Source organism: Podarcis muralis, chromosome 3 (genome assembly GCF_964188315.1).
Source record: "Podarcis muralis chromosome 3, rPodMur119.hap1.1, whole genome shotgun sequence".
NCBI classification, from domain to species: Eukaryota; Metazoa; Chordata; class Lepidosauria; order Squamata; family Lacertidae; genus Podarcis; species Podarcis muralis.
The window spans coordinates 40690424-40703321 of NC_135657.1; the positions used below are offsets into that span (position 1 = coordinate 40690424).

General features: G+C 41.5%; 1 protein-coding gene across 9 annotated transcripts in view; it reads left to right on the top strand.

The window, feature by feature from the left end:
- The window catches only part of LOC114594481 (microtubule cross-linking factor 3-like), a 32024-nt gene extending 19866 nt beyond the window's left edge, over window positions 1–12158 (top strand). For all 9 annotated transcript variants that reach the window (XM_077925701.1, XM_077925702.1, XM_077925704.1 and 6 more), the window contains 3 exons: window positions 3008–3107; window positions 4056–5328; window positions 6492–12158. Coding sequence is in view for 2 of the 9 variants with exons in the window: in XM_028724224.2 (XP_028580057.2) it covers window positions 3008–3085 (78 nt within the window). In the remaining 7 variants the exon portion in view is untranslated. The remainder of the gene's footprint in view (window positions 1–3007; window positions 3108–4055; window positions 5329–6491) is intronic.
- Window positions 12159–12898: the final 740 nt, after the last annotated feature.

A 12898-nucleotide genomic window follows, 5' to 3' on the forward strand; every position in this document is an offset into this window, starting at 1 on the left:
GCTATGCAAATATACACATTTGTATAGGTGAGAGATAGCAGAGTTGTTCAAAACAGGGACTTTGAGTTTATAATAATTCTACATGGAGTTTGCCTGACTTCTGCTCCTGACTGTTTAAGACACAGAACTTCTACTGATATCCTTTGGGAGCAAGGCTCTCGAGTCCACAAACAGCCCTCTGGCACATGAGTGGCAGTTAAGAAACAACAACAGTGAATCTCTTCTAGTCAAAAGCTTGTCATATAAATTATTAGAACAAGATTGAATTGTAGGTGGGTTTTCCCCCCTGCGTGTGCTTTAAAAAAAATTTAAAAATTAATTCCCTTGAGGAAAAGTTGCTTTGAGAGTCACCATTTCCAGTTTCTGAAAAGCAATTAAAAAAACCCCCAAGAGCAGGCTGCTCTGCTTACTCTCCCTTTCTTCTGTTAGGCTGGGCTACTGCTCAACCCCCAGCACAATAAGCTTGACAAGTTTAAAGATTTAAAATAACACTGGAATGGCTGGTGGATCATGATGGTGCTACTGCAAATAAGTAGAAGGTTCTCTCTTAAAAGACTGCAATATTGCCTTGCTCTGAAGAAATTTGTGCCCAGAACTCCTGATTACAGTCATAATAAGACATGACTCCGGCGACATGTGTCATCAACCCTTTGGAAGCAGAAAAATACACAGCCGTTGGATAACAAGACATTCACAGAAACAGTGCCAAAGTCTGTCATGATGATAAAGAGAAAGAAAGCTAGAGAGATGAACTGTAGATGACCTTCAGAAGTTGTTTACAGCATGTCTACAGCCTTAGGAATATCACACTCCAGTTCCTTTGCTTGGCTTGTGCTGGATTAATTTCAGGCTGCTGCTATTGCAAGGGAAAACAAAAGCCACCCCTGAATTCTATATGCTGGTGCAAAATCCTTACCAGCAAAATGATTATGTGAATGCTATAAATAATCATTTAGTGAAAATGATAGCCATCCATTTCCAATAGGGCACATTAGAAAAGCTACTGTTATCATAGCTATTACTGTTCATTAGATTTATATCCCACCCTTTCCTCCCAAAGGAGCCCAGGGTGGCACACACACACACAAGTGATAATACACTTAAACCAGGTATTTAAAAAGTGAGTGCAGATGCAGACTGGAAAAGACCTCTGCTTAAAATGCTTGTTGAAAGAGGAAGCTCTTCAGTAAAGACTACAGAGATGGCACCTTTCTACTGTTCAAGAGGAGGGAATTCCAGTGCTTAAAGGCCCAATGCCTGTACTGATAAGATGGTATCTGTGGGAGGCCCACACCTGCAGAATGCAGTGATCAGTTGAGACTAGCTTTTAGGTATCTCGAGGTGCCCACCAAATAGTACAAATAAGTGCAGCCTTGCATTAAAATGTTGCAGTGTTGAAGGCTTCTATTCAGAATTCCAGACCACCCCTCTTCCCACTCCCTCTCGGGCTTTCCACCTTCTTCCTCCCTATTCTTTTTTACTTCAGTAAGTCTTCGGGTTCCCCCAGCCTTGATTATACCTTCCTCTTGTATGTAGGTGGTGCTGTTGTGGCTGCCAATAATAATAATAATAATAATAATAATAATAATAATAATAATTTATTATTTATACCCCGCCCATCTGGCTGAGTTTCCCCAGCCACTCTGGGCGGCTCCCAATCAGTGTTAAAAACTGTACAGGGTTACATATTAAAAACTTCCCTGAACAGGGCTGCCTTAAGATGTCTTCTGAATGTCAGATAATTATTTATCTCTTTGACATCTGATGGGAGGGCGTTCCACAGGGCGGGCGCCACTACCAAGAAGGCCCTCTGCCTGGTTCCCTGTAGCCTCACTTCTCGCAATGAGGGAACCGCCAGAAGGCCCTCGGCGCTGGATCTCAGTGTCCGGGCTGAACGATGGGGGTGGAAGTACTGGGAGCCAATGCAGATCTCTCAGAACCGGTGTTATGTGGTCCCGGCGGCCACTCCCAGTCACCAGTCTAGCTGCCGTATTCTGGATTAATTGCAGTTTCCGGGTCACCTTCAAAGGTAGCCCCACGTAGAGCGCGTTGCAGTAGTCCAAGCGTGAGATAACTAGAGCATGCACCACTCTGGCGAGACAGTTCGCGGGCAGGTAGGGTCTTAGCCTGTGGAGCTGGTAGACAGCTGCCCTGGACACAGAGTTATCCTGCGCCTCCATAAACAGCTGTGAGTCCAAAATGACTCCCAGGCTGCGCACCTGGTCCTTCAGGGGCACAGTTACTCCATTCAAGACCAGGGAATCCCCCACACCAACCCGCTCCCTGTCCCCCAAAAACAGTACTTCTGTCTTGTCAGGGTTCAACCTCAAGGTTCAGCCTAGGGACTAGCACTCAAAGATTTAAAATTCCTATCGTTACATGCAAGCGTAACTACATGCAGCTACACCCAAATGTTGTAGTTTATCTCTAATGTGCATGTGTTATCGTGCATTATTTGAGCCTGTGTCTATGGGATTTAGAAGAGGTAGAGTCTTAACAGGATCTGGAGGACAGAAAGTGCCCTGGCTGCACAATAGATGGCCTTATTTTTGTTTTGTTTTTTAAAAAGCAAAAGCTAGTTTTGTTTTTGTTTTGTTTCTACATATGATTGATTGATTGTTAAGATAGATAAATGGAGGAAGGTTGAAACCAGACCTGCACTGAATATCATACATACATGGGCCAGTAAAAGAATGCTCCCTTAGAAAAAGACCACTGCATTTTATAAAAGAAGTCTTAACGTTTTGCACAGGGTGCTTTGGCAAGGTTTTAAAATGAGCTCTCTATGAAACCTAAACATATCATAGACAGGAAATTATTTTTACATAAACTATGAGAATATGCAATGTGATACAGATGGCAGAGACTTCAAAACTCTTCCAGGCGCTGATGTTACATGAAAACCAGTTACTAGAATGATGTTAAGTTGTCTTCAGTTGCAAAGTTGATCTAACAGAGTTCCAAGGGTTTTCCTAGTTGATAAGCTGATTCTCTCCTTTCTTTGAAGGATATGTGTGTAACTGGAGCCCTTTCCCCTCCTCACTGCATTCACTGCTATGTTACATCTGAACTGAAATACTGCTGAAAGGATTCTTCCTCTTCAAAAGGTTGGTGCACAGTTTGTTTTTCATTCTAAATTTTATTCTTATTTGATGATAAGAATAATTTCAAATCAAGATGGGTTTAAGTGTGGTTTTTTGGCACATCTGTCTAGTTTCAATCCTGATTTGAATGTAGATCAGTAATCATGATTTTTTTAAAAAAAGAATATGCTAAGTGAGGCTTTCCTACATGACTTGATGCCACATTTTGAATGTTACTTTTTAAATTTGTGTAATGTGAGTGAGTCTTTGATGTGTACGCACCATAGCACAGAAGTTTGGGATCCAAACTAACAAATGTTATTGTGAGTTCCCAAAAGTCTGGCACAGCTGAATGACTAGGTCACTTGTAAAGAAGGCTGTACATATCTGACAACTGCCTTTAACATCCACTGCTTTCTGCATTTGTCAGACTAGAACACTTCTGCGGCTGACATCTCTGTCCATTATTTTTATGCTTTCGATACACCATTTATTTCAAACAATAAATGGGATATAAACAAAGTGGGATATAAGGATTGTTTAATGCTAGGCAGCATTTTGTTTTGTTTTGTTTTGTTTAAGGAGAATACTTATTTCAGAGAAGGGCGAGGAAAGCAGAGCTGATGCTTGGGTGTGGCTCTTATCTTTGTACAGTAAAGGTAAAGGTAAAGGTACCCCTGCCGGTACGGGCCAGTCTTGACAGACTCTAGGGTTGTGCGCCCATCTCACTCAAGAGGCTGGGGGCCAGCGCTGTCCGGAGACACTTCCGGGTCACGTGGCCAGCGTGACATTGCTGCTCTTTGTACAGTACTTTTCATCAAATAGATAAATAAATGAACATAAACGAGGATAGGTCTCCACTTCAAATTCTACACTGACCATAGACTGATTTGCAGGACTGATTTATGTAGTGCGAAGTGATACAGATGAAAACACTGCTTATCACTTAAAATGCTTTTCTCATTTGTGCAGAAAGTACGTGTTTCCTTTCCTGGGAGAATATGCAGAAAACTGAAATTGCACTAATTACGCAAGAGGTGAAACATGTGCAACGAGAACACACAAGCAGCTTCGGTTGCATTTGAAACAGGAGAAGAAAATAATGGGAAGGACTTGAGTGGCACCAGCAGTTGTTTGAAGGAGATGCAGTCTGATGCTCTTGCTGAGGTTGATTAATTAGACAAAAAGGAAGAAGGGTGGGGAGAGCAGCGAGGAGGGAAATGCATCCCTTCAAAAGGTATTTCTCCCTTGTTCAACAAGCTCTCTCTGCACAGGTTTCTGGAGCATTAGCAAAAGACATAATGCACAAAAGCAGTGGTAAGACCCAAGAACGTCCAGATGGAAATGAATTTATTAATCCATCTTCTGCAAAGCAGTGTCCTGATTCAGTGCCACTAGTGAAGAGTGGAAATGTGTCAGTGGTTCTGCAGTGGTCATCTAAGAAAGGGATCCATCCTTTGAATGAAAGCTGCCAGGAGGATTTTCTCACAGCTTGTAGCCTTGCGATGCTAGCAAATTTGGGAAGTCTTCTAAAAATGGCTCTTCCCCTTGCTCTATCCGGAAGAGTGGTTCTGATGTTTGGGGAGACCATGAACCCAGATGACATGACAAGCCAAGATTTGTGGGTTGTTGCTCCCAAAGCAGCATGGCCAAGAGCATGGGAGAATGGAGACTTTTGAGCATAGAACTCTTTTGCATAGAACTATCAGTTAACATGTGCAGCCATAGCCAATGTGCGATACGGAACTGGAAAGATGTAAATAAAACACTGGAAGCAAAAGTGGATGAGTAGGCCTAAAGGCCTAAAATGGGCTGAAATAGAACCAGAATGCTTCTTGTACCACCCGGAGAACCAAATGCCCACCACATATAGCGGGACTGTATGACTAGCAGAGCACCAAATGAAGAGTCTTTTAGAAAGAGGTACCTGTGCAAATCCTGCAAAGCTTAACAGAGCAACAAAAGTAACTAAATTGATTTCTGGGTGGCTGAGCTGACTCAAGATCCCGCTATGTTGTGCTGGAAAAGCTTCAAAAGAGCTATGGGAGGGGGGGAATTGACTTTCTCCTGCAATTCAAAGTTCCATGAAGAGCAGTGAGTAGAGTCAGGTTCTGAATTTGCCAGAATGGTAGGAATGAGAAACTGGGACAGGAAGGCTGAGGAAAGCAGGACCGGCAGAAGAATTCAACCAAGTACATTGGCGTTTACTCCAAGTATGGCAAAGAGAAGCAAAATTTTGCATGAGGTATAATCTACTTTTAAAAAATGTATCCCATTTTTATTCTGCCCTTCTTCCATTTTACATATTCTGACATAGCAGAAATTTTAAGAAGAGCTCTAAAGGATGATTTAGATATTTGGATTCCCACATGGAAGCTGTCAAAAATGCTTCCTGGTTGCAGGGATTGTTTTCCTGAGGTGAAGCCCCACAAACAGGGGCTACCACTGAAAAGGTCTATTCTCATGTGGCAACCGCCACGCCTTTCTTGGATGAAGCACCTATACCACTGCGAAAGAATATGCCGCTGGTATATATGTTGTCAGTGTTCCATTGGATGCATTCTAATTCTAAAAAGTACAAAGACCTTGATGCAAGCATATGAACAATGATGAGAAGTATGTCATTCTCAGCTAACTGCTTGTCTTTGGTTTAATTATTTTTCCACTTCCTAGAGAGCAGGGTAATTTTCTGATATTCATTTTCATAATAGTAATAACTTTTAATTCTAGAACTTAGCCTTTTTACTCTAAGAGGATAACATGGCATTAGTAAAGGAGAGAAATAATCTCATTATGCTATTGTAAATCCTTTGCCATAATCTTCCTTTTGAACAATGTCATCAGACTGCTATGAACGCAATCCAGATAAAATTACACACTCTTTTTTTCCTGGGAAAGAAAGAGAGAAGAAAAAGGATTAAAAATAAAAGCCACACCAGGTTATCAAACTGGGTTGGAGAAGGAAATATTATTTAATGAGGAAGAGATTATTGTTTCATTATATTTTTCTCTTTCCACCCTTGGAGAAGGCAACAAAAGTACCCTTCCTGTGTGGAAAATAGCTGGCTTCTCTAGTGGCAATAACTGGGCATATTTGGTTGTGCTCTGATTGTCTTGCTAGGTTGCCCCAAGGTTGGGGCTCCTGACCTGAAAGTGGCCTTCTCTAGTGGTAGAAATCACCAGCTCTATTATAACATGGCTTATGGGCAGGGATTATGGGAGCTCTCGTGCAACAACATAGGGAGGGGCAGATTTCTCACCCACTTCAAACTCTTTCTGCCTCAGGCATTTTGTGTCTTCCTTAGTTTCTTGACACATACAAGACTTCCGTCATTTCATCTTTCTATTACATGGTTGCTGAGGTTTCTTCTGACTTCTTTACCCAAGAAGCTGCCTTTTGTTTTCTAGGTGTCTTTGCCAGCTAAACAGTCAATTGGGAAAAGTTTCTCTCAGCCAACTTGACAAGCGACTAGATGGGACCTGCAGGTCAGCACCACATGCAGTGTGAAGGATAGCCTGGAATTGACACACTCCTGGGTTTTTATTGAGAGATCCCAGTGGATGCAAACTCAAAAGATAATTCAATGCTGTTGTGAAAACTCCATACCTCACCTGGACTCTCATTTTCATGTTCCTAACCGTGGCAAGTTCTATTGCAATCGTATGTTGGTCAATGATGACCCCACCTTTTTGACTTTGCTGGAGAAGCATATTGGATTCGTAGATCATCCTTAGAGTCTTCAGTGTTTTTAACAATAAGAACGCCCTTCCCCACATGTGTATATATATCCTTTCGTAGCTCACAGCCGTTTTTGTTTTCAATTACACGTGCTGATGTTCATCGCCTCCATCATTTTTTGTAATTTAAATAATGTACAGCTCTGTATATTCTGACTTTCTCTGCAAACAGCGGGAAGAAATGCTGTACGCATGGTCATGTGTTTGTAAGTGCATGTGTTGGAATAGGAAGTATACCAGTCTGTATTTAGAAGAGACAAAATCAGTACTAGTACTGACACTGAAATTATAGGCCTACACACACACACACACACACACACACACACACACACACACACCCTAACTTTGTGGTTTATTTTGAAGGTTAGAAAATACATAGCTCTGGTGATAATTATATTTTGTATATATTTTACAGGTTTCACAGGTCTGATCTAGTATTTGATATACAGAAACTGACAATAGGCTTTTTGTTTTTGTTTTTGTAAATGGATAGCAGTGATAAGGCATTTGCACAATATTTACCAGAGGCAGAATAGCTCATTGGATCAATTCCTCATTCATGGTTGATGCTCTTTTCCCCCCCTGCTTCACTTCTCTAAACATTGCAGTGCTAGGTCAAAATCAGCTGGGCCTATTTTTCTGAATTAAATGAACTGCTGCTCGTAACTGCATTAGCCTACATACCTAAAAATGATCAACTTTCATAAAGCGCTTACACCTGCCATTCGTTGTCACATTGCTTGGAGACTAAATTCCAGTGCATTTTTATTTGCAGTGTGCAGTGTGTGTTGCACAGAGGGGAAAGGACAAGACGGATGGCTGCACAATGTCTTTGTGGAGAACTCACCCTTACAAGAAATTCAGGGCTTCTGCTACAACTGGCCCCAAGTCTTGAGATGCCCATTTCCCTCACCTGCAGAACGTGATAAGGAGCTGAGGTGGGAAAACACTACCTGTTGCAGTGTCAAGATATGAAGTTAGATTAACTCCATAACATTGCGGGGGAAGGACAAATTTTCCCTTTCCTCTAAAATTCTGTTTATTAAGATGCAGCCAAGCCATTTAGGCAATTGCTGTCAGGGTTTGCTGAACGTTGGGGCTTAAAGCTAAACTGGGTGGATTTTGTACAGCTCCTCCCCCTCCCCATTACATTGGTCCAGACTGCAGTCAGAGGTCTGGCAAGGCAAAGTTTGTTTGGAACACAAGTAGAAGCTGTTGAAGTACAGTGGTCTACTTCTCTTCTGCTTTTCTTAATCTCCAGCTGGGCTTCAGATGTCCAAGGCAATTGCACACATTCTGCTCCCATGGGTGATACAAGCAGCTCTCTGCTGTGAGGTTTGCTTGCATTTTGGCATAAAGTACATGCTGAATCCAGATAACTTTTCTGACTTGCCAGAATATTTAGACTGATGGCATTGGAAGTATCTATTTGTCATAACCCGTCTCTGTGTTTTGGGCTATTAGTGTGCTGTGTACATGGCCTGGCTTGTTTCCCTTCCCAGCAGTCTTAATGAAATATAGATCCTGCTGAGATGCCTTATTTTAAGTATCATAAAAATGCCTTCTTTTTAACCTCCTTAGAACTACATAGGAGGAGCAAACAGCAATCCACTCAGCTTACTTAGGAACAAAGAGGCAGTTCTGTTACATCAGCCTGGTTTCTTACATTTCCCTTCTCAACTCCAACTAAGTACAGGTAGCATGTTCACAGACATTTCGGGCAAGCTTTCAGCATCCACTAATAGCTCAGTTGGTTAGAACATGGTCCTAATGCCAAGGTTGCAGGTTTGACCCTCATACGGGTCAGCTGCACATTTTTGCATTGTAGGGGGTTGGACGAGATGATCCTCAGGGTACCTTCCAATTTGATGTTTCTATGATACCATTTTGCTTAATGGGCATTTTCTTAAGGTTGCAAAGAGAGGGACTTCTGTTGTCTTGTAAGGTGACTGTAATACTCTTGGGGAAGTTATTGTGCTAATCCAGATAGTGATTCTATTACCGTCATTGTGTCAGTAAAAGAACCAGAGAATAGACTAGTTTATATACTGCACTAAAGTTTGTGGTTTTTTTTAAATCAAAATTCTGTGCTGCGTAATTCATGCCAACAAAAGCGTTTTCTCCCTTCCCCCAAAGAATTATATCTTTCTAATCTACATAACCAGATATTTGAATTCTATAAATAGGTAGGTAGGTGGTCGATTGTTTGATTTTTGGATATAAACACTCAGCCTGATAAAACAGAGCTCCCATTGCAAATAGTACCCAGTGGCTGCAAGGGAAGCTTCAGTGCAATGTGTTATCTATCTACATCTCTTTTAAATGGATAATGGTGTGAAATGTGTTTAGCATTGTATAAAGAAAGTTTGAGACTAAACTTTGTGTAGCGTGTGGGTTCTGGTGTGCTGTGCTCACCTCCTGGAACTTCCAAGGAAACAAAACAGACTTATTAAGACTCTTTCTCCCCCCCCCCCCGCCCCGGTTATGGGTTTACCATATTGGCATAGCTTACCTCCTCCAGCCTCTTGTGTTGGTCTTCTGGCTTCCACTGCTCTCTGGACTAGGAAGAGGAGCTGGTAGTGGTAGCAGAGAAGGATAAAAGGAAGAGCCAGGCAGGACAGCAAGTGGTGCAGTCCAGAGATGTTTACAGAGGGACTGACAAGTTGCAGCTGAGCTAAATCTTGCTGCTGCAGTTTCTGTAACCCTGTAGGTTTGTGTCAGTGGGAAACTAGCAAACATTAGGTACTAAATGTCCATTTTCTGCTTGATCAGACCTTGCTGAGTGCTTCCGTAGCTCTAGAAAAATTTCTGAAGTATATTAAAGAACTGCAGTCCTATGATCCCTTACTTGGAGTATGCTCTGGCAAGCAAAGCAGGATTTACTTTCAAGTTAAGATTGGTCTGACATGCTGAAATCCTGAGCATAGTTACTCGGGAATAAATCCTATTAATCACATTTGGACTGATTTGGGAGTAAACATGCCAGAAATTTGGCTGCACCTGAATTTTTTTTCCCCTAATAGACTTTCTAAACTATTATTTTTGTTTTAGACCATCATGATAGAATTCCTTTTCCATTCTGTGTCTTTTCCCCCCAGCTTCACAAACATATATTGAGGCATTCCTTTGCTGCCCTGCTTTTGAGGTGTGTCTTTGTGTTTGGCATTGCCATTGAAATAAACCAAACGTGTGTTTTATGAACCTTGCATGAGAATGAAGTAAGACTGTCTAAACTGCAACAGAACCAGCTATCTTCTTGGGCACAGAGGACTCTGTCATCAAGTGGCTCACACTACCAACTATTAAAATGTTCGTATGGTGAGGCATGTGGGGAAACCCTGGAGTCTGAAAATAGGCTTGATGTAGGCACCCCACTATTTGAAAACTTAGTTTATTTAAAAAGTGGGCTTTTAGGGTGCCTGGGAGCAGGAACAGTGGTTGATAAAGCTCCGATATTTGGAACGGCGAACAGCCCAAAGTTCTCTCCAAATTTGGAGTTGCTCAGTGCATATTTGTGTGCCAGGTGCTGCTTGTCTGTGCAACCAGCATCCAGTGCAAGATTTTGGAAAGCCCACAATATATTTGTCTTGTATGGCCAGAGGGGAAGCCCCTGGAACCTGAGAATAGGCATGATCCCCCTTCCGTTGTTAAAACACAAAAGGGGAAGGTTTTTGCCTAGTTTTGCACTAACCACATCTCTGTAATATGTAGCTCTTTGTGTGAAAACAAAAGCATACCTCACAGTGGTTTCCAAGATGAACAGGACTGGACAGCAATACGTGCTCCGATGATGAGTACACCTCCTGGATGAGAGCTCCCACAGTCAATTTCCTAATTCCAAAGTTGACTGCCAGCTCCCAGCAGCACTTCAGGGTTGCCAGCCACCATATTGAAAATACAACCTGCTTCTCAACTGGAATGGCACACCATGTGACTAGGGTTTATTCGGAGTGGTGGCCTAAGGAGCTCGGCCATCTCAAAGCTGCACAGTTCATCCTAATGTAAGTCATCCTATTAAGTTAACATTTTGTATAAGAACACATTTGGTCTAAAAAGGCTGCTGTTGACTAATATGTCATAGAAAAAGACAGACTTTCTTTTGAGGAGTCACAGTTGTCTGTGGGGTTATCAGCTACATAAATCCAGCACAAGGAACCTCAGCTGGTGGTAAGCATTACTTTCTGGGCACATTTTCTCTAATTCGCCTGAGTGCTAGGAACAGATGCTGCAAGTGAACACTGCCGCCATGTGGTCGTGTTTAAATATGTTTGGAGTCGGGGAGAAATCACTGCTAATGAAATTATAGAGGCAAAATTTTCCATCTTCAAAATACTAGGTTAAGGCCTGATTCAGAAATAAGATGTTAGACTTGAAGACAATGCACTATTTGCTTTTTAGTCATGTGGTACAATATGAAGGCACATTATATAGAACTTTGCTAAACAGTCCTGGGCCTAGACCGTGTCTGGATTGGAGGTTGCTAGGAAAGTTTATATATTCTGCTTTCAACTGCATGGAAGACGGTGGGATATTAATGAGTTAATGACCGATAACATTTTGTTGGTGTAATGTGAACAATGGGTAAAACTGCACAGTGCTTGGGCTCATGTCTTGAGGTGCACATCCCCCATCCCTGGAAGTTCTGAGATAAGATGCCAGGTGCACTGGGTTACCATAGCAACACCAATGAGGCTGAGTCATTCACCCTCCCAATGGTTCGAGATATATGCCTACATGTAGAGATGGGTATAATAGTCTCTAGGGTATCGATTTCATTATGTCTCGCCATGTCCTGTCCTGTTTGCTGTCAGGGTCTAACTCTGAATCTGTGAGAGTCAGGGGAAGAGGTGGTAGGTTTTAACACAACAGCATTAGCTAGCATGGTGATAGTGGATCTCTCTGTACTTACTTATCTTTATTCCAAAGACCAAAAGAACTATATATTGTAGATAGTAGTGTCTAGCTTTGTCTTGTGTCTGGGGACAACAAACACTTTGTTACTTTGAACTGTATGGGAGAGGAGTTTTTCCTTTAACCGGGGACTCTGGAATAAGCTATCTGCTGGAAAACAAAATCTCTGAAGACTCTGCTGGGGCTTCTCAAACTCTGCTGATACATCACACTGCTTGGTGAACTACCAACTGACTTCCACAAGTCAACAATTTCCCTCCTTTTCTCAGCATCTTTATTTAATATGATTTTTTTCTTAAAAACTACAATTTCAAATAGTGTTTTTTTTCCTTTTATAGTGCATGCCTCAAATAATTGTAAGCTTTAATTGGGTGACTGTCAATCATTCCAAAGTTTTGTCATTATAAAAAATTATTATTATTATTATTATTATTAATTATTATTATTATGCTAAGATTCACATTCTTTGTGACGTTATTTGGGCTGATCCATGCCCAAAGCAGCCAGAGTGGGGGAAAGATATTTGCTTGGTGTCCGTGGTATGGACCAAAGGAGGAGGAGGAGTTAGATTAGCTGGTTTGCACACACATTTCCCTCCCTCCTCCCTCCCCCACGCAGGAACACACAAAGAAAATAGTGACACCACAGCCTTTCTGTAGAAGTTAGTGACACAGATGTTTTACCGCAAAATGGAAGGGCAAAGAGGAAATACCCTTATCTCTAATACAGGGGGAAAGAATACAATTTGAAATTTCATTCAGCCCCATTACTGCATGCAGCTTTTTAATGAGATCTGTGATATAATCTCCCTCAAATCAATACCTATTCATCATTTTTAAAATATTGGGCCTCTGCCAGAGGTTTAAGCTCTAAAGCTGAAAAGTCAATAGTGTTAATTTATATTTGATCTGGCCCCATGGGAATGGAAGGTTGTTTTTTTAAAAAGGTCAGGCATTGTTAAGCATTTAGACATACAAAAAAAGGATTTTTATTTTTTTTTAGTTTTAACTTCTAGGATTGGATTTAGAGTCAGTGAGTTTGACATCTCAAAGTCTTCCATTCAGACATGTAAACATGTGGTACTGACCTAAATGTAGAATAGTACAACTAGAAGAGACCTTAAAGATCACCAGTCCTCTGCAATGACAGGATTTATTTGATTTAAA